Source organism: Oryctolagus cuniculus, chromosome 9 (genome assembly GCF_964237555.1).
Source record: "Oryctolagus cuniculus chromosome 9, mOryCun1.1, whole genome shotgun sequence".
NCBI classification, from domain to species: Eukaryota; Metazoa; Chordata; class Mammalia; order Lagomorpha; family Leporidae; genus Oryctolagus; species Oryctolagus cuniculus.
In genome coordinates this window covers 13,034,713-13,055,380 of record NC_091440.1, presented here as the reverse complement: position 1 = coordinate 13,055,380, position 20,668 = coordinate 13,034,713, and the positions used below count along the sequence as shown (strand labels likewise).

The window sequence follows — 20,668 nt, the reverse complement described above, 5'->3', positions numbered from 1 at the left end:
GTAGGCAAGAACTGGCCCCTGATTAGGCAGTAATAAAGCCAAAGGTAAAATCTAGAAACTAGGACTGTTTACACACGTTTGCAGTAAATACTCTCCAAATACTACCCCTTTAGAAGATCTGCATGCTTCTCAGTCATTCATGCTCCATTCAAATTGTTGTGCTTTTCTCAAACCATGCCCTTTGTCCTCTCAAGAAGTGCCCCTCCTGGGGAGGGCATTGTGGTGTAGCAGGTAAAGCCACTGTCAGTGATGCCAGCAGGCTTGTAATGGTGGCATCCTATATGAGCATGCGTTAAAGTCCCAGCTGCTCCACTTCCATCCAACTCCCTGCTAATGGCTTGGGAAAAGCAGCAGAATATGGCCCAAGTGTCTGTGTCCCTGTCACCCACGTGGGAGACCAAGATGAATCTCCTGGCACAAGGCTGGTAATTTTGGTCATCTGGGAGAATGAACTAGCCGATGGAAGACGGATCTCTCTCTTTCTCTGTTAACCTTTTTTTTTTGACAGGCAGAGTGGACAGTGAGAGAGAGACTGAGACAGAGAGAAAGGTCTTCCTTTTGCCGTTGGTTCACCCTCCAATGGCCACTGGGCCTGGCGCGCTGCGGCCGGCGCACCGCGCTGATCCGATGGCAGGAGCCAGGTACTTATCCTGGTCTCCCATGGAGTGCAGGGCGCAAGCACTTGGGCCATCCTCCACTGCACTCCCTGGCCACAGCAGAGAGCTGGCCTGGAAGAGGGGCAACCGGGACAGAATCTGGCGCCCTGACCGGGACTAGAACCCGGTGTGCCGGCGCCGCAAGGCGGAGGATTAGCCTAGTGAGCCGCAGCGCCAGCCTAACCCTGACTTTTAAAAACAAATAAAAAAAAAAGTTCACCTCTTAACCAAGACAGGCCCTGAAACTGTCCTTTTTGGCTTCATGGCAGTTATTTACAAGAGGTCTTCAAAGGTTCATGAAGAATGCATGCTATGAAAAATTAGACATGGGTTTCAAATTTTTTTGCACCAAGGGATTGGGATTTTGGTGCAGGGGTTAACCACCACTCGGGATGCCCACATCTCATACCAGAGCGCCAGTGGGAGCTGCAGCTGCTCTACTTCCCAAGCTCCCTGATAATGTGCCTGGGAAGTAGCAGGTAGTGGCCCAAGTACTTTTGTCTGTGACTGTTACAGCCTTTTGGGGAGTGAACCAGTAGATGGAAGACTGTCTCTCTCTCTCTCTCTCTCTCAGTCTACTATTCAGATAAATAAAAAAATTTTACACTAAAAAAGTACTTTCATGTATTCGACCCAGTCTTAAAACTAATGTGTACCTGCAGGATGCTGAGGTAAATAGAAAGAGCTGGGCACCCAGGTGTTCCAGGGGCAGGGGGACTTTGTGCTTACGTGGGAAAGAAGCATCAATTAACAACAGAAATGCCAGTCATAGTTTCTCATAAATAAACATCTGCTATGATCATCACAAAAGGTGCAACAGATATTTAACATCATTTCTAGGTTTTTAAAAGAAATTTAGTGAAAAATATTTCCTTATATTTTAAAAATCTTATCTTATTCAAAATCAGTATCATTTAGTGATGAACCATAAGAGACATTCCCATGAAATCCCTTTCCTAGTTCCAGTTACTTAAGTTCTTAGAGTAAGGCAGGGAACAGAATTGAGAGGAATACATTGTACAAAGATAGAGGTCATATTATTGTTGATATGTGATATGATTTGTATCCAAAGAATGCCAGTACAGTTTAAAGCTGAGAACTTGTAGAATTAATTTAAGAAAATTTGGAGAAATGCCTAGATGTTAGCTAGTATTTCAAACTCAGAATATTACCAATAGCCAATTAAGTATTTTTTTTTCTTTTTGTTTTTAGTTATTTTATTTTTGAAAGGCAGAAAGAAATCTTCCGTCTTCTGGTTCACACCCCAAATGCCTCCAACAACCACGACTGGGCCAAGTCCAAGCCAGTAACCTGGAACTCATTTCTGGTTTTCACACAGGTGGCAGGGACCCATCTATATGATCCGTCACCTGCTGCCTCCCAGGGCTCACATTAATAGGCACCTAGAATGAGAAGCAGAGCCAACACTCTAACCCATGCACCCCATTAGGGGACGCAGGCATTTCAAGCAGCCTCTCCACTATGTCAAACGCCCACCCCTACTTATGTTTTATAAGAGCAGTAGTAATGGGACTGGCGTTGTAGTGCAGAGGGTTAAGCCACCTCTTGTGATGCTACTAGCCTCCCATATTTGAGCGCCGATTGAGTCCTGGCTGCTCTGCCTCTGATTCAGCTCCCTTCTAATGTGGCTGGAAAAGCAGAGGAAGATGGCTCAAATACTGAGGCCCCTCACTTAAGCCTGGCCCTGCTTTGGCCATGGCAACCATTCGGGAGGTGAACCAGCAGATGGAAGCTCAAGTAATAAATCTTAAAAAAACAAAAAGCAAAAAAAATAAGAATAGGGATTGGCATTGTGACGCACCTCCTGCTACACCAGCATCCCACATCAGAGTGCTGGTGTGAGTCCTGACTGCTCTGCTTCCTATCAAGCTTCCTGCTAATGCACCTGGGAAGGCAGAGGAACACGGCCCAAGTGCTTAGACCCTTGTCACTCATGTGGGAGACCAGGATGGAGTTCCTGGCTCCTGGCTTCATCCTGGCCCATACATGGCTGTTGTGGCCATTAAGACAGTGAACCAGGAGGTGGAAGATCTCTCTATGTCTGTTCTTCTCTCTGTGTTACTCTGCCTTTCAAATAAATAAATCTTTAAATAAAATGAATGCTGGGAAAATACATAAAATCCCATTTTTTCCCCTCACACATACAGGTTGGGCATTATGGCTCAGCAGACTAAATTGCTACTTGGTACACCTTTATCCTGTATTGGAGTGCCGTAGTCTGATCCTGCTTCCTGAGAGGCCACAGATCATGCCAAGTAGTTGGGTCCCTGCCACCCATTTGGGAAACCCAGGTGGAGTTCCTGGTGCCTGGCTTCAGCCTGGCTCAGCCCCAGCTTCTGCAGGCATTTGTGGGGTGAAGCAGCAGTATGTGATCTCTATCTTTTTCTGTAGCTCTGCTTTCAAATACAGTAAAAACAAATAAATAAGCATTTAACAAAAGCAACCTAATGTGGGAGCAGGCATTTGGCATAGTGATTAAGTTGCCATAAGTCCAGACTGTGCTCTCCATTCCAGCCTCCTGCTATTGTGCACCATGGGAGGCAGTGGTGATGGCTCGAGTGGTTACAGCCCTGCCACCCATGTAGGGTCCTGATCAATGTTTAGCTGACATTTGGGAAGTAAACCAGATCTCTTGCTCTCGCGGTCCCCATCTTTCAAATACATCCATCCATACACACATACTACATGTAATAGGCATGGCTGTGGGACGGGAATACAAAAGAGTATCTTTGTGATCTCAGGTTGTTCTCAGTGTCCAGATCGAAGGGAAAAAATAAGCATTTTCAAGAGGGGGCTGCATATAAAAGTGATGTACTTGATACAGCTATGGTTTTTAAAAGGTAGAATAAAGAGTGAAAGGAAAGTACACACTTTGCTGGTGTTTGGGTTTCAAAAAGCCACACACTAGAATAGGATATTTACAAGGCGTTAGTAACTGGAGTGTATAGATAACTCGCATACATGACTTTGGGAAAGACTTGCAACCAACTGAGAAGTGAGCAGAGAATGTAACTAGCAAGTCAGAGAAGGTAAAACCTGAGCAGCCGGCCAGCACCAGGTGCTCACTGCTGTTGTCAGTAGGAGACAGGCGCACAGACAACAAGTGTGAATGAAAGTGTGATGAAAATATTTAAAGAGGTGACATTGGTAGGCTGCTGGTGGGATTTTAGATCAGATGAATACAAGCTGAAGAGCAGTTTGGCAGTTTTTAATCAGTTTTTAGTCACATACCGTTTCTTTAGTTCTATATAGAGGTTGAATATCCTTTATCCAAAATACATGGAAGCAGGAGTGCTTCAGGGTTCAGAGTTGTGGATTTTGGAGTACTTGTATAGACTGCAGCTGTTGAGCACCCCTAAAATACGGAGTCCAGAAAGCTCCAGAATTTGAAGTAAACCTTTAGAAAGTCGTAGCTCTCAAAAGCTTTCAGATTTTGAAGCATTTTTAGGTCTCATGTTTTTACGTTAAGGAGGCACAACCTGTATCCTGGAAACAGTTAATTCTGCAATACTGGTTCTGCTTTTGCTCTTAACTCTGGTTTTATTCTGTTGTGTCATTCAGGATTGTGTTTGCCGACTTCTTCCTGATGAACCTGATTCTCTGGGGAGAGGGGTCTTCAGCAGCCATTCCATTCGGGACGCTGGTTGCCATCTTGGCCCTCTGGTTCTGCATTTCTGTGCCTCTGACGTTTATTGGTGCATACTTTGGTTTTAAGAAGAATGTAAGTTTATAGCTGTGGAAATTGCATATCCCCCTGAAGGATACCATGAAAGTACCTGAAGAATGTAAACTTGTCCTGTAGGATCTCAGTTTCACAGAAGATTCTTAAAGCAGGGGTGGGCTCTGTGGCCCAGGCTTGTAAGCTGCTGCCCGGGATGCTCGTGTCCTGTGTCGGAGTGTGACCTCTGCTTCTGACCAAGCTTCCTGCTGCCGATGCCGTGCTGGGAAGCGGTGGATGACGGCTCACGTGGCTCAAGTGCTTGCGACCCTGCTATGCACATGGGGGACTCAGACAGAGTTCCCGTCTCCTGGCTTCAGCCTTGCCCAGCCCTGGTTGTTGCAGGCATTTGGGGAGTGAACCCAAATGAAAGATGTCTCTTCCCTCCTCCTTCCTACACTCCCTGTTTTCCTTTCTGTCAGTCTGCCTTTCAAATAAAAACAAACTTACTAAAATAGTATTTAGGAATGTGTTAGAGCTTAATGAGTAAAGCTGCTGCCTGAAACGCTGCCACCCCATGTGGGCAGTGGTTCACATTCTGTCTGCTCCACTTCCAGTCCAGCTCCCTACTCACGTGCCTGGGAAAGCAGCAGATGATGACCCAGTTCCTTGGGCCCCTGCATCCACGTGGGAGACCCAAATGAAGCTCCTGGCTTTGGCCTGGCCCAGCCCCCGTCATTGTGGCCATCTGGAGACAGAACCAGCAGATGCTCTGTCTCTGACTCTCCCTCTTTCTCTCTATAACTCTGCTTTCAAATAAATAAAATGAATCTAAAAAAAAAACTTTAAAGTTTTTTAAGTAAAGGAATAATAAAATTGACAAAGAAAAGCTGATATAAACTAATGCAAGCTTAGAACTTTTGAGTTTAAATATACTGGTATTTTTATTACTTTTAAACCTAAAAACATGCTCATTTTTTCCTTAGCACGATCACTGATTCTATTGCACAGTACTGAATTAGGGTAGCAAAGAATGTAAATTAGGAAGTGAAGCTGTAGAAGTGACTATAAATTAAGAATACCTTTTTTTGATATGTAACTATGAAATTTTATGCACTTACCTACTAATATTTGAGTTTAAGGAAGGTTATAATCAGGGCTCTGTTCCTCCTCCCTTTTTTGCTTCTTGCCTCTCCCTCCCTCCGGCCTTTTGTCTCCACTTCTGCTGCCCCTGTCCACCCTCAGACTAATAGGAGAATGAGGATGTCTTCTTACATCTCGTCGGGTTTTTTTTTTTTTTTTTTTTTTTTTGACAGGCAGAGTTAGTGAGAGAGAGAGACAGAGAGGAAGGTCTTCCTTTTTCCGTTGGTTCACCCCCAAAATGGCCACTGCAGCCGGCGCACTGTGCCAATCCAAAGCCAGGAGCCAGGTGCTTCCTCCTGGTCTCCCATATGGGTGCTGGGCCCAAGGACTTGGGCCGTCCTCCACTGCCTTCCCGGGCCACAGCAGAGAGCTGAACTGGAAGAGGAGCAACTGGGGCAGAATCTGGTGCCCCAAATGGGACTAGAACCCAGTGTGTTGGCACCGCAGGCGGAGGATTAGCCAAGTGAGCCACGGCGCTGGCCTAAAGATTTATTTTGTTTATTTGAAAGACAGAGTCAGAGAGAGTGGTAGAGACAGAGGACTTCTATCCGCTGATTCACTCCCCAGGTGGCTGCAATGGCCAGAGCTGGGCCAATCCAAAGCCAGGATCCAGGAGCTTCCTCCAGGTCTCCCACATGGGCACATGGGCCCAAGGACTTAGGCCATTCTCAGCCGCCCTCCCAGGCCACAGCAGAGAGCTGGATCGGAAGAGAAACAGCCGGACTAGAACTGGTACCCATGTGGGATACTGGCGCTTCAGGCCAGGACTTTAACCTGCTGCGTTGGAACGCCAGCTCCCCCCCGACCCCCTCCCCGGCCAGCCTTTTTAAATTTATTTATTTGAAAGAGTCACAGAGAAAGGTCTTCCATCCCCTGGTTCACTCCCCAGATGAGAGTATGCTTCTATAACTGTACTGTCCCTGCTCTTCTGTGGAAATAGTTAACAAGGGTAAAAGCAACACAGCTGGTGCCAGCCTTAGGACACTGTGGGTTTAGCCACCACCTTCGTTGCCAGCATCCCATGGGAGCACCGGTTTGAGTCCTGCCTGTTCCACTTCCAATCCGGCTCCCTGTTAATGCACCTGGGAAAGCAGGAGATGATGGCCCACTGCTTGAGTCCCTGCCACCTACATGGGAGACAGGAGTGGAGTTCACGAGTCCTGCTTCCACCTGGCCCAGCTCTGGCTGTTGCACCCATTTGTGGAGTGAACCAGCAGATGGAAGATCCTCCCTCCCCTGCCCCCTCTGTCTCTGTAACTCTACCTTTCAAATAATAAATACACCTTTAAAAAGAAAGAAGCAGTCCAGCCTATGTTAGTGCACTGTGTGCAACACACCTGGTGCACCTTGGCCGAAACGGTCATCGCTTCTTCCTCTCCACGGCACACCTGGTGCCAGGCTACTAAAGGATTTTTTGGTTGTGTGGCATTTAATTTATGATTTTAAATTTATATATCATAAATGGTAAGGTATTTGAATTTTTTATATTATACAGATCAAGTACTTAAAATTATAAAAATACACTACTTAAAAGTACAAATTTTGGAGAATGATACAGTGACTGTCTGTATACCTGTATGTGTGTCCCTCTGTAAAATAATTAGTCCACAAAAATATGATGTCAATAAAAATGCCAAGTTTTATATTTTTATTTATCATCACCAAATTATAGAGGGATTTTTTTTTAACTTCTTGGCAAGAAAATTTCTGAATATGTACCTTTCGCCTCTCATGTAGCTATGTCGAGGTACTTTGATTTCCGCTTATTTTTATACTCTGTGCTGTATCATGAAGGGTGAATAATACAGAAATTAGCAGCACCTTACGGTCATTTTAATCCTCATCCAGCCATTCATTGTCATCTTTGTCTTTTCTAAGTCCTAGTAAAATTGAGCAATTTTAATAAACATGACATTACTCATTTCCACATAAAAATACATTGATAGATTTCAGAACTAGCTGATTTCTTGCAGTAAGTATTTCTTGCAGTAAGTAGTTAAAATGAAAAAACCTAACTATACCCTTTCTTAAACTGTCATTTTCCAAGTACTGTATTACTTCCTGTGTATTTCTTATTCTGTCTAAAGCCATTAGTTAGTGGATAACTGCTGGAGACAGTTGACTCATTCCAGTAGAAACACTGAGCATTGATAGTGTCTGGGTCATTGCTTCTAAATACAAATTTCAGTTTGATGACTTAAATAGATTTTCATTGCCATTAGTGTCAGCATGGAAGCTGAGCAAAAGCAGACAAATAGTCTTGTATAGAGAATAATTTTCAAATAGACTTAGGAGTCCCTTCTTTCTTCCTTTACTGAAGGCCATTGAACACCCAGTCCGGACCAATCAGATTCCGCGTCAGATTCCTGAGCAGTCCTTCTACACGAAGCCCTTACCTGGTATTATCATGGGCGGGATTTTGCCCTTTGGCTGCATCTTCATACAGCTCTTCTTCATCCTGAATAGTATTTGGTAAGCTAAGGACAAAATCTCCTACTCTCATTACCGTTGTGTATAAAATTCACTTTTCATTTACTTAAATGGATTATGATTTGTGTCTTACAAATGGATGCACCTCTCCAACAATCAGAGATCTTAAGAAACAAAAGATTATTTTATCTTTTCTAGTTAGGAAAAAGAAGCATAGTGATAAAAGGTGGATATTAATTGGGTGCTTAATAATTCCTACTTTTATTTCTTACTATTTTAATTTCTTACTACTTAATTCGCAGAACTCTGTTTAGGAAAATGAAAATGGGGCTTTGGAGATGCAGCCAGGTGACAGAAAATTAGCCTAAGTCTCTCCAAGCCTCTGTTCTAAAATAACTGCTCTGTGCTGCTCAGGAGAGAGGTGCCCTGAGGGCTTGCTAGGGACGCGTGGAGAAGGCTTCAGCTAGATGACTGTCTTTTCCAGCCCCCTTTATTCTCTGAGCTCCTTTGCACATTGAAAAGCTCGTAATTTTGAGCCACTTTGTTACTGTGTACGTGTATGTTTGTGTGCCACGACCATTATTTCATCACATTGACATGTCCCAGTACGAAGGTTTGATGTAGGATTAAGTTAGAACTGAATCTGAGATTGTTAGCCATTAGAACCTATTTTCCTTTGCAGTTAGTTTATCTTTGCCTTTTCATTGTTTATCAAATACATATGACTCACAATATTTGATCGAGTAAGAGTTGCAAGTTCTACCTGAGCAGGAAGGTTAAGTCCAATGCCATTACCATCCTCTTCCTCCTCCTGCGCTACTCCCAGGCCTTCACCATTTAAACCCATGAAAATTCTTCTTGTGTGGTTAGTTGGTAGGAAAAGCAAACCTTTCCAGTTCAAGAAAACAAAAAAAAAATGTGTCATTTATTGTGTCAGAGAGAAGGTATTTGTCGTTGCATCTTGACATTTTTGATTACAGGTCACACCAGATGTATTACATGTTTGGCTTCCTCTTCCTGGTGTTTATCATTTTGGTTATTACATGCTCTGAAGCAACTATACTTCTTTGTTATTTCCACCTGTGTGCAGAGGTATGTATTAGTAATATTTGTTAATTCACAGACTTCTTATAGCTTTTACAGATTGCATCTGGAATACTATTGATTGAATAATTTCTGGAGATACATGTTTATTATGCTAGCAGTTGACCTATATTCCTAAATCATATGTGGTCCTCTTTCTGACTGAATTATGATCAAATCTCAGTTCAGTGTATTTATTTAGAGCTTTCTGTTAAAGGCTTCAAAATGTCTGCTTCCTGAGCATAGCATGTTGTGCTGAATTTTCACTGTTGAAATTATGTCTGGCTTAAAAACTAATATTCTTCTTAAAATTTCTAACCTCTGAAAATTTATTAAAAAGAAGCACCTTAAGTGGGAGGATTCTAGAAAATGTTTCAATGATTAATTATAGTTATATTCATGGCAGCATCAAAATGATATCGTAAACTAGATAGAATTGATTTTTGAAGACTTAAATTGTGTTAAATCCATTCTTTTAAAATTACTTTCTATAGAAGAGATAAAATCTTTTAAAATGGGTATTTTTTAAAAGTTGAGGTTAATTTCATATGACATAAAAGTAACCATTTAAAAGTAAAAAGCCACTGCCTCATACTGCATTTATAATATTGTGCAACCCCTACCTCTATTGAATTTCAAAAGAATTCTCAAATAATACCCCATACCCATTAAGCAGGATATTCCCCATTGCTGTCTTCCCCCAAAGTCTGGCAGCCACTGGTCTGCTTCCTGGGTGCTTACTGTAGATGAGATGATACAATTCATGGCCTTTTGTGTCCGGCTTCTTGCCCTGAATGTTTTCAGGGTTCTTCATGCTGTAGTGCACTGTATCACTCCTTTTTGTGATTGTGTTAAACAGTATGCATCTGTTGACAGACATGGATTCTTTCTACTTTATGGCTATTGTAAAGAATGGCTACTGTGCACATTCACTTTCAAGTATTTCTTACAGGACATGTTTTCAGTTCTTCTGAGTGTATACCTAGGAGTGGAATTGCTGAATCATTTGATAATTCTTAACTTTTTGAAGAATCACCAAACTGTTTTCTGCAGTGGGTGTACTGTTTTACATTACACCATCAGTATACAGAGATTCCAGCTTCTCCAGAGTCCTGCCAACACCTATAACACTTACTCTGTTTTTGTTATTATTATTATTATTTTAACATCCTACAGGGTGTTAAGTGGTATCTCATTTTGGTTTTCATTTTCCAGTGACCCATGATGTTGAGCATCTCTTTTTGTGGTTGTTGGCAGCTTGTATGTCTTTGGAAAAATGTCTGTTCAAGTCCTTTCCCCATTTTTAAGTGGATTGATTATCTTTTTGTGGAGTTATAAGAGTTCTTTATATATTCTGAATATTAGACCTTTATCAGACACATGATTTACACACATTTTTTCCCACTTTGCCCTTTGTTTTCACTTCCTTAATGTCCTTTGCGCAAAAGTTTTTAATTTTGATGAAGTTTATTTTTCTGTCTCTTGCGCTTTTGGTGTCATATCTGAGAATTCTTTGCCAAATTGGATTGTGAAGATTTACTCAATGTTTTCTTCTAAGATTTATAGTCTTAGTGTCATATATTTAAGTCACTGATCTATTTGCAATTAATTTTTTTAAAACGATGAGATGAGGATCCAACTTTTAAAAAATTTTTTAGTTTATTTCAAAACAGAAACAGACACGGCGATTGTCCATTCATTGGTTCACTCCTCAAGTTCACACAGCAGCTGGGGCTAGGCCAGGCCAAAGCCAGGAGCCTGAAGCTCTGTCAGGGTCCTCATGTAGGAATTAGGGACCTAGATACTTGGGCTGTTACCCGCTACCTCTTAGAACATGCAGTGCATTAGCAGGAACCCAGAATTTAAGTGAAGCCAGGTCTTTAACCCAGGCACTGCAGTATGGGCTGAGGACAGCCTAAAGCAGAGCCAAATGCCTACCCCAAGCTGTGTTGTGCTGCATGTGGGTATCTGGAATGTTCCAGGACAACTTGTTGAAAAAAAAACTCTTCTTTCTTCATTGAATGATCTTAGCTGCTTTGCCCAAAAGATTGGACAGTTTATGGATTTTCAATGCCGTTTCAGTTGTCTGTTTTCCTTATGCCAGTACCGTGTTGTACTGCTTACCGTAGCTTTGTAAGAAGTTTTGAGGCCGGCGCTGCAGCTCACCAGGCTAATCCTCCGCCTGCAGCGCTGACACCCCGGGTTCTAGTTCTAGTTGGGGCACCGGATTCTGTCCCGTTCGCTCCTCTTCCAGTCTAGCTCTCTGCTGTGGCCCGGGAGTGCAGTGGAGGATGGCCCAAGTGCTTGGGCCCTGCACCCGCATGGGAGACCAGGAGGAAATACCTGGCTTCTGGCTTCGGATCAGCGCGGTGCACCGGTCGCAGTGGCCATTGGGGGGTGAACCAATGGAAAAAAGGAAGACCTTTCTCTCTGTCTCTCTCTCTCACTGTCCACTCTGCCTGTCAAAAAACAAATAAATAAATAAATAAAATAGAAGTTTTGAAATAGAGAAAGAGGAGTCCTCCAGTTTTTTTCTTCAAGATTATTTTGGCCCTTCAGAGTCCCTTGCAGTCTCATATGAATTTGAGGGTTGGCTTTGCTGTTTCTGTAAAATAAAAAATCTTTAGAAATTTGATAGGGAGTATATTGAATCTGAAGATTGCTTTGGAGAGTTGTCTAAGCCAGCTTTATGCTTAAAGTATATGAGGAAACTAACTATAAAGAGGAAAAGTTTATTCAACTCACTGCCAAGACGGTGCAGCCTTGTTGGTCTGGCATCAGGTGAGCAAGGAGTGATGGTGGCAGATGGCAGTGGTGGAGCTAGTAGAGGAACAATCCTTTATGGCAATCCAGCAAGCAGGGAAAATGGATGGATATGACTAGTTTTTATGACCCAACTTTCAAGAACTAACTTCTGAGGGCACACCCCCAGGGACCTAAGAACCTCCCACTAGGCCCACCTTCTAAACAGCATGATTGGATGAAGTTTCTGCTTCTTAATGCTAGTGGTGGTTTGGAGAATTAAAGTCCCACATGAGTTTTGTAGCCAAATCATGTTCAAACCTTAGCAAGCCAAAGAAAATCTGTTTTAAAATAATTATCTTTTTAATAAAAGATCATTGTGGCATAGCAGGTAAAGCTGCAGTCTGTGATGCCAGCATCCCATATGGGTGCTGGTTTGAGACCCTGCTGTTCCATTTCTGATCCAGCTCCCTGCTAATGTGCCTGGGAATGCAGTGGAGGATGGCCCAAGTATTTGGACTCCTGTATCCATGTGAGAGACCCGGAGGAAGTTCCTGGCTCCTGACTTCCACCTGGTACAGCCCCAACAGTTGTGGCCATTTGGGGCATGAGCTGGCGAATGGAAGATTTCTCTCTCTCTCTCTGTAGCTCTGCGTTTCAAATAAATAAATAAAGATTTGAAAGGCAGAGTTAGAGAGAGAGAGAGAGAGAGAGAGAGATCGATCGATTGATCTTCCCTTTTATTCCCCAGATGGCTGTAATGGCTAGGTCTAGGCCAGGAACTCCATATAGATCTCCCACATGTGGCAGGGGCCCAAGTACTTTGGCCATCTTTCACTGCCTTCCTAGGCACATTAGTAGAGAAATGGGAGGCCAGCATTGTGAAGTAGCAGGTAAAGCCGCCACCTGAAGCGCCGGCATCCCATATGGGCGCCTGTTCCAGTCCCTGCTGCTCCACTTCTGATCCAGCTCTCTGCTATGGTCTGGGAAAGCAGAAAAGGATGACCCAAGTGCTTGGGCCCCTGCACTCCTGTGGGAGACCTGGAAGAAGCTCCAGGCTCCTGGCTTCAGATTGGCCCAGCTCCAGTGATTGTGGCCATTTAGGAGTGAGCCATTAGATGGAAAACCTCTCTCTCTCTTTCTGCCTCTGCCTCTCTGTAACTCTGCCTTTCAAATAAATAAATAAATCTTTAATAAAAAAGAAAAAGAGAAGTGGATCAGAAACAGAGTAGCCGAGACCTGAATCAGTGCTCATATGGGATTCCAGTATCACAAGTATTGGTTTAACCCACTGTGCCACAATGCTGGCCCCTGCATATTGCCATCTTAAAGATACTGTCTTCCAATCTAAGAACATGAGATGTTTTTCTATTTGTTCATGTCTTCGGTAATTTCAACATGTTTTATAGTTTTCAATATACAGGTATTTCACTCCTATATGAAATTTATTCCAAGGTATTTGGTTTTTGAATACTGTGTTAAATGAACTGTTTCCTTTTTTCCTTTTTTTTTTTTTTTGTAATTTCCTTTTTGAGTTGTTTATTTCTATAATACAAAAACACAACTGGGGCCAGCGCTGTGGCACAGTAAGTAAACCTCCACCTGTTGCGCCGGCATCCCATATGGGCACCGGTTCTAGTCCCAGTTGCTCCTCTTCCAGTCCAGCTCTCTGCTGTGGCCTGGGAAAGCAATAGAAGATGGCCCAAGTGCTTGGGCCCCTGCACCCCCATGGGAGACCAGGAAGAAGCACCTGGTTCCTGGCTTCGGATCGGCACAGCTCTGGGCGTTGTTGCCATTTGGGGAGTGAACCAACAGAAGGAAGACCTCTCTCACTGTCTGTAACACTCTCTCTATCTCTCTCACTGTCTAACTCTGCCTGGCCAAAAAAAAAAAAAAAAAAAAGATTTTTGTATGTTGATTTTTTTTTCTTAAGATTTATTTATTATTTGAAACTTAGAATTACAGAGAAGGAGAGGCAGAGAAAGAGATCTTCCATCCAATGGTTTGCTCCCCAAATGGCCACAATGGCTGGGTCTGGGCCAGGCCAAAACCAGGAGACAGGAACTTTATCCAGGTCTCCCACATGGGTGCAGGGGCCCAAGGACTTGGGCCACCTTCCACTGCTTTCCTAGGCACATTAGCAGGGAGCTGGATTGGAAGTGGAGCAACCAGGACTCGAAACTGGCACCCATATGGGATGCCAGCTTTATCTGCTGTGCTACAGTGCCAGCCCCAGTATGTTGATCTTCTACCCTGAGACTTTGCTGAATTCACTTTTTTTTTTTTTTTTTTTTTTTTTTTTTTTGGACAGGCAGAGTGGACAGTGAGAGAGAGAGAGAGACAGAGAGAAAGGTCTTCCTTTGCCATTGGTTCACCCTCCAATGGCCGCTGCGGCCGGCGCAGCATGCTGATCCGATGGCAGGGGCCAGGTACTTATCCTGGTCTCCCATGGGGTGCAGGGCCCAAGCACTTGGGCCATCCTCCACTGCACTCCCGGGCCACAGCAGAGAGCTGGCCTGGAAGAGGGGCAACCGGGACAGAATCCGGCGCCCCGACCGGGACTAGAACCCAGCGTGCCGGCGCTGCAAGGTGGAGGATTAGCCTAGTGAGCCGCGGCGCCAGCCTGAATTCACTTATTAGCGTTTGATAGCTTTTTGTGTATATGGATTCTATAGCATTTTCTAGTCTTGATTTTTAAAAAACATTTATTTTTCACATATTCCAGAAAGTAGGAGAGACAGTATTCTCTCTTAAAAGATCTGCTAAATTATAAGCCACTTGTGTAAACGCCAAGAAGAACTGTTTTTGTAGCCTACCTTGTTAGGTTAGTAATAACTGATAATGAATTTCAACCAGGCCTTAAAAGAATTATCTTTTTTTCTAGTATAGGGTTGACTGAACTTTAATAGAAGTAATTTTGAACCACTTGAGTAAGCTGTTTGTACATTGCTTTTCTTTGGAAGACATACGTTGAAGTATAATCTAATGCATTATTAGTCCTAAGCTGTTTAATATTTTTGCACATGCCATAGCCAATCTTCAGCTCCATGAAACGTAAGGGTTTGCTTCTTAGCACCTTTAGTGAGGTGAGAAATGGGCAAAGTTCAGAAGATAGACTAGAACTGGTAGCAAAAACTAGGTTTTAGGGACTGTTTTGCTGAACTGTGTTTGCTTTGTGGAGTTACTTATTTAGCTCCGTGTTACCTAATCATTGAAAAGTGATTCCTGTTCTTTTTCACTTTTCTACCTAGGATTATCATTGGCAGTGGCGCTCCTTCCTCACCAGTGGGTTTACTGCCGTTTATTTCTTAATATATGCAATACACTACTTCTTCTCCAAACTGCAGATCACGGGGACAGCAAGTACAATTCTGTACTTTGGTTATACCATGATAATGGTTTTGATCTTCTTTCTTTTTACAGGTAAGAACTTAAAAGGTTGTTCTTAGAAAACTTTTAGATAATTTATCAATGTTTTCCCTTCACAGTACCCATAAAAGTTTCTGTTATTCAGTACTTCTCTTTTTAACTTTCAGCACAGCTAAGCATAGTGGGTTATTTTCACAACAACTCCAAACTGATACCTTCTTATCTAAGTCAGTTCATGTTACAAAACAAAAATAATTATTCTGTAACATGAGAAAAAAAGGTGTCCAAGGTTAGTATGTACATGGTATCCCATGGAGTTGCCAGGGTGGTGGTAGGTGTTTTTTCTCATCTTAAGATACACTGACTCGTCATCTGGAAATCCTTCCTAACCACTAGGTTATTTAAACATATTTATGTTTTCACCATTCCTTTTCAAAATAACCCCAACCGCTTTCCAAGTCTTACTGATGGCCCTTTTGAGTGTCCCAAAGGTACGTTTTTATGCCCTGCACACAGATGGTGCCCCTCCCAAAGCCAATCCTTGGTGTGTGTACAATGTCAGGTTGTGGGTGATAGTGCCTATCACGTCCCAAATGGTCATCCTCACGTGGCCTCCTGATGTAGACAGTCTCCTGCGATGCTTTTCTGTATAGTGATTTGACATAACAAGAAAGACCACTGGGGCTTTAAACATGAGCATTTCACAAGGTGTGTCTTCCCTTTACCTCTATCTGGTGTATTTTTCAGGCCACTGCTGGGAAAAAATGGTGTGCCTCAGTTTAATTTTTAAATATGTTAGGCAGTTTTACAATTTAGTGTGCATTCTTATGCAAAACAAAATCTCTGCATTTGTTTATTAAACCTAGATAGGGTTTTTTTGTATTTTTTTAAAGACTTAAATATTTGAAAGTTTTGAAAGGCAGAATTACAGAGAAAGATGGAGGGAGATAATCTTGTATCTACTCTCCAAATGGCTGGTTCACTCCCCAAATGGCTACCAAGGCCAGGGTCACCAAGGTTCCAGGCTGGTCAAAGCCAGGAACCTGGAATTCTGTCTGGTCTCCTGCATGGATTACAGGGGTCCAAGCACGTGGCTATCTTCTGCTGCTTTCTCAGGCACATTAGCAGGGAGCTGGATAAGAAGTAGAGCAGCAGGGATTTGAAGCAGCACTTGTATGGAATGCCAGTGTTAGAGGCAGTGGCTTAACCTACTGTGCCACACACTGGCCCCTAGACACACTATACTTTAAAGAGTACTTTATTTGGGGGCTGGCACTGTGGTGTAGCGGGTAAAGCCGCTGTCTGCAATGCTGGCATCCCATATGGGCACTGGTTCTAGTCCCGGCTGCTCCACTTCTAATCCAGCTCTCTGCTATGGCGTGGGAAAGCAATGGAAGATGGCCCAAGTGCTTGGGTCCCTGCACCTGCATGGGAGACCCAGCCTAGTACTCAGCTGTTGTGGCCATTTGGGGAGTGAACCAGCAGATGGAAGACCCTTTCTCTGTTTCTCTCTCTCTCTCTCTCTGCCTCTGCAACTCTGCCTTTCAAATAAATAAAGAAAAAAAAAAAAGCACTACATTTGAATTTGAGTCCCAGCCTTGCTTACCCAGCTGTGTGGCCATATGACAGTCACCTGATCTGTTTTTGAGGCTCGTTTTGAGCACACTAAAGGGGTGTCACTGTCCAAGATTCAGGTTTTTGGACTCCAAACTGATGAAATAGCTAAGAATCTAGACATACTTTTTTTGATTATCTCCTTCAAAAACAGTCTGAGGCAACTGCAGCAGATACATTTCTGTTTAATAAGATGACTGAATGGGCTTGGAGATGCCAGTGGACATGTCCAGGATGATACACACACTTGAGGGTGGTGCTGCTCTTTGTCCTCTGGTACTGTGCTGTGTCTGGTCTTTAGCTGGGCGTGTCTTTGCTATTGTCCTAATTCTGCTTGTTACATTTTATAGAAATAATTTGGGTTCACTCTCTCTCTGTCTCTACTTCTCTCTGTAACTCCGTCTTTAAAATAAATAAAATAAATCTTTAAAAAATAATAATAATTTGGGCCCAGCTTTGTGTCGCTGTGGGTTAACCACAGTTTGCAATGCCAGCATCCCATATTGTGCCAGTTTGAGCCCCAGCTGCTTCACTTCATATCCAGCTCCCTGCTGTTGCACCCGAGAAAGCAGTGCAATGTGGCCCAAGTGCGTAGGCCCTTGCTACCCAAGTCAGAGACCAGGATGGAATTTCAAGCTCCTAGCTTTGGCCTGGCCCTGGCCCAGGCCCAGCCCCAGCCCTTACAACCATTTGGAGAGTGAACCAACTGATTACATGTCTCTCTTTCTCTCCCTCCCTACCCATCACTCTGCCTTTCAGATAAATAAATAATACATCATTTTTTTAAAAATATTTTTGTTTATTCTGTGAATCTGGCATCTATATAGAATATCCATATTGTGCCCTAAAAAAGTTTAATAACTTCCATTTTTTGATAAAATATTCTTAAAAAGGAAAGCTGGCGATCTTTTCATTTTTTTAATTCAGTCTTCAGCACATAGTAAGGATAATTAGGTATACTACAGAAAACTTAGCCGCCAGTAAAAATTCCGTCGGTTTCTCTAAGAAATGTGATTTCTTTGGGTAGTTGTTTTTTGGGTATCTTTTCTTTCTTTCTTTTCACCCTTCCTCCCTCCTTCCCTCCCTCCCCTTCCCTCCCTCCTTTCGTTTCTTTCTTTCTTTTTAAAAAGCTTATGGATCTGTGATGTGTTCCTGGCAGGTAAGCATTTATGGTTTTGAGGCTTTAAAGGAACAATTCATTTTTTAAGTCTATATTTTGGTGTAGATTATGAAGCTTCCTTTGAAATGGGATTTACTTTTTGTATTTTCTTTTATAGGAACAATTGGCTTCTTTGCATGCTTTTGGTTTGTTACCAAAATATACAGCGTGGTGAAGGTTGACTGAAGAAACCCAGTGTGTCCAGGTACACAGAAATAAATTAAATTCTTCATCAACAAAGACCTGTTTTTGTGACTACCTTGAGTTTATCAGACTTATTGGCCTAGTGATCCTTCAGAAACAACACGATTCCAAATGCACCTCTTCCTATACACCTGTGCCCACAAAACGTGTTTTCGACACTAAAGCATTTGTATTGTGATTTGATTACGTATATATTCCGTTGTTCTCAGTCTGAGCAAATTTAAATATTATGTGCATTTGTAAATACAATAGCTATAAAATTTTCAGTACTTCTGGCAGAATAGAGGAGGCCATATTAAATAATACTGACGAAATGCAGGACAGTTCATTGTAAATAGGATTTTCTAGGCTCGGTAGGTGGAAAGAATTATTTTTCTTTGAAGGAAATAACTTTTTATCATGGTAATTTTGAAGGATGATTCCTATGATGTGTTCTTTGGGAATGTGGCTTTTAAAAATCTTGTATTGGTTGTAACTGTTCATATCTTTCTTTTCTGTGTTGACTTCATTATTCCCATGGTATTGGCCTTTTAAACTATGTGCCTCTGAGTCTATCAATTTATAAATTTGTTATCTTAATAAATACTGTAAAAACGTCTTCATTGCATCATTACCTGTTCTATGTTCAAGGAGTTTCTGTAAATACAAATCTGTTTAGAAAGGCTGTTTTTTAATGAATTACACTGTTTTATCAGATTTTACTGAATTCTGTTAATGTAACACTTTCTGAGTTTTAATCTAAATGAGATTTCGGTTTTATGAGCTTTGTGAGAAGTCTAAGCTTTTTCACTGTGAGGGAGTATAATTAACTTTTGTTGCACCTATCTAGTGATAGAGATGGTGTGAGTCCAGTAATCAGTGTGGGCCGTACTACATTGTTACGAAGGATTTTATACTTTTTTGTTGTTTTCCAAAATACAGTATTTTTTACCTTTTTAGAGTTGGATTTTATGATCTATACATTAGCAATAACTAGCAAGTCTTCATCTTTATCATTATGCTGTTTTAGTTTGGATTTTGCAAACGGTTTTCTCTCTTAGACTTAAGAAAGGACTGTCTTTCACATTCATGTAATTGAACTCCATTTATATGGAATATAGAAATTTGAGGTGATTCAGAAATCTAGTCGGCTTACAGCTATGAGAATACTCGTTTGTGCTTTAGGGGTTTACTGCCTGCTGCTTTGAAAGTTAATCAGGTACTGTCATTAAACTCACAGCTAAAATGACTGGCTATCACCTTACATGATGTTGCTGGGTTCTTACTGCATAATTTTTTCACATTTCGTTTTTTTAAAAAAACTGACCTGTTGGTTTAGAAGAGTAAAGGAGCTCTAGTTATTTTTAACCTCTCACATAGAGGATTTACAATAGAAAGTTCCTTTCAGATCTCTTACATACAGTGTATTTAGTTTTTATATGTAGTTCTGGTAAGGTACCATTGAGATAGGCTGGTTGACTAAACAAAATTTCATTTGCAAAAAAAAAAAATAAACCAAAAACACGGGGATGGGTGTTTAGCGTGGTGGTTACTAAGAGGCTGCCTGGGGTGCCCCATTCCTTATGGGAGGCCGAGTTTGCGTGCGGCTGCACTCCCACTTGTCCCTGCTGCTGTGCGCCTGGGAAACAGCAGGCAGTGGCTCAGCAGGATGTGTTCTTGTCCTGCCCGTTGTGGCTGTGTGGGGATGAGCCAGGGAGCAGCTGGCAGCCCACTTGTTTGTCTGTCTCTCCATCTCTGCCCCTGAAAAACAGAATTTTTCAGGCGTTGGGCTAGTTTTGTTGGTCAAATTAAGTTTCTTCGGTTTTATTTTTTCTTCAGTGAAGCAGCCAGCTTGGGGCCATGAAGCCGCTGCTTGGGAGGCCCCCATGCCATGTGGAGCGCCTGGGCTGGAGGCCGCCTCTGCTCCCAGCCAGCTTCCTCCCAGTGTGCCTGTGACGCGGCGGGTGATGCCGGAGCGCCGGGTCCCTGCTGCCCTGTGGGAGACCTGCATGGGGTTCCTGGCCTCTGGCTTCGGCCCTGCCCAGCCCTGGCCGTTGCAGACATTGGGTCCCAGGGATAGAGGCCCTTTCTCTGTGTCTCTGTCATCTGCCTTTCAAATAAAATAAAAATTTTGAATGACCGACTTCCTGTTTTGATATCAGTTCTGTTTTGCTTTCTACTTGGAATTAACCGTAAGTCACACTTAGACAGTGGAGGGCCAGTTGAGGAAAATGAAGTGAAAGTATCAAAGGAAAAGACTGAGGAGGGGGACAGCAGAGGAGGGAGACTGACAAGGACGACGAGGAGGGCAGCGGAGACGGCACTGCGTTGAGCACGTTCTCCCACGGAGGGCGCTCTGCTCGCAGCAGGTGCCCGTGGTCAGGTTGAGCCACGAATCTGAGCTGTTGAGAAGAAAGGGGCGTGTGGTTGAAGACTGGAAACCGTAACGGAGGCTTTTTCCTGCCGGGGAAGCGTTCGAGCCCTTTTGTCAGCCCGGGTCACTTCCAGAGCTGAGGCATTTGGCGGCAGTGGAGGCGTTTCGCCTGCAGCATCTCTGCCCAACGCATCAGGAAGGTGTCCTGGCCTTCAGGCAGCTTCCTGGCTGCCCAG

General features: G+C 42.9%; 1 protein-coding gene across 2 annotated transcripts in view; it reads left to right on the top strand.

The window, feature by feature from the left end:
• TM9SF2 (transmembrane 9 superfamily member 2) overlaps window positions 1-20,201 on the top strand; it is a 70,804-nt gene extending 50,603 nt beyond the window's left edge. The window contains exons 13-18 of one of the 2 annotated variants that reach the window (XM_051850483.2): window positions 4,239-4,398; window positions 7,799-7,950; window positions 8,889-9,000; window positions 14,985-15,156; window positions 17,994-18,080; window positions 19,898-20,201. In XM_051850483.2, the coding sequence (XP_051706443.1) occupies window positions 4,239-4,398; window positions 7,799-7,950; window positions 8,889-9,000; window positions 14,985-15,156; window positions 17,994-18,061 (664 nt within the window). In that variant the 3' untranslated portion in view covers window positions 18,062-18,080; window positions 19,898-20,201. Of the gene's footprint in view, window positions 1-4,238; window positions 4,399-7,798; window positions 7,951-8,888; window positions 9,001-14,984; window positions 15,157-17,993; window positions 18,678-19,897 lie in introns of those variants that run through there. The other variant, XM_008260141.4, reaches the window with a different exon arrangement.
• The last annotated feature ends 467 nt before the right edge of the window (window positions 20,202-20,668 follow it).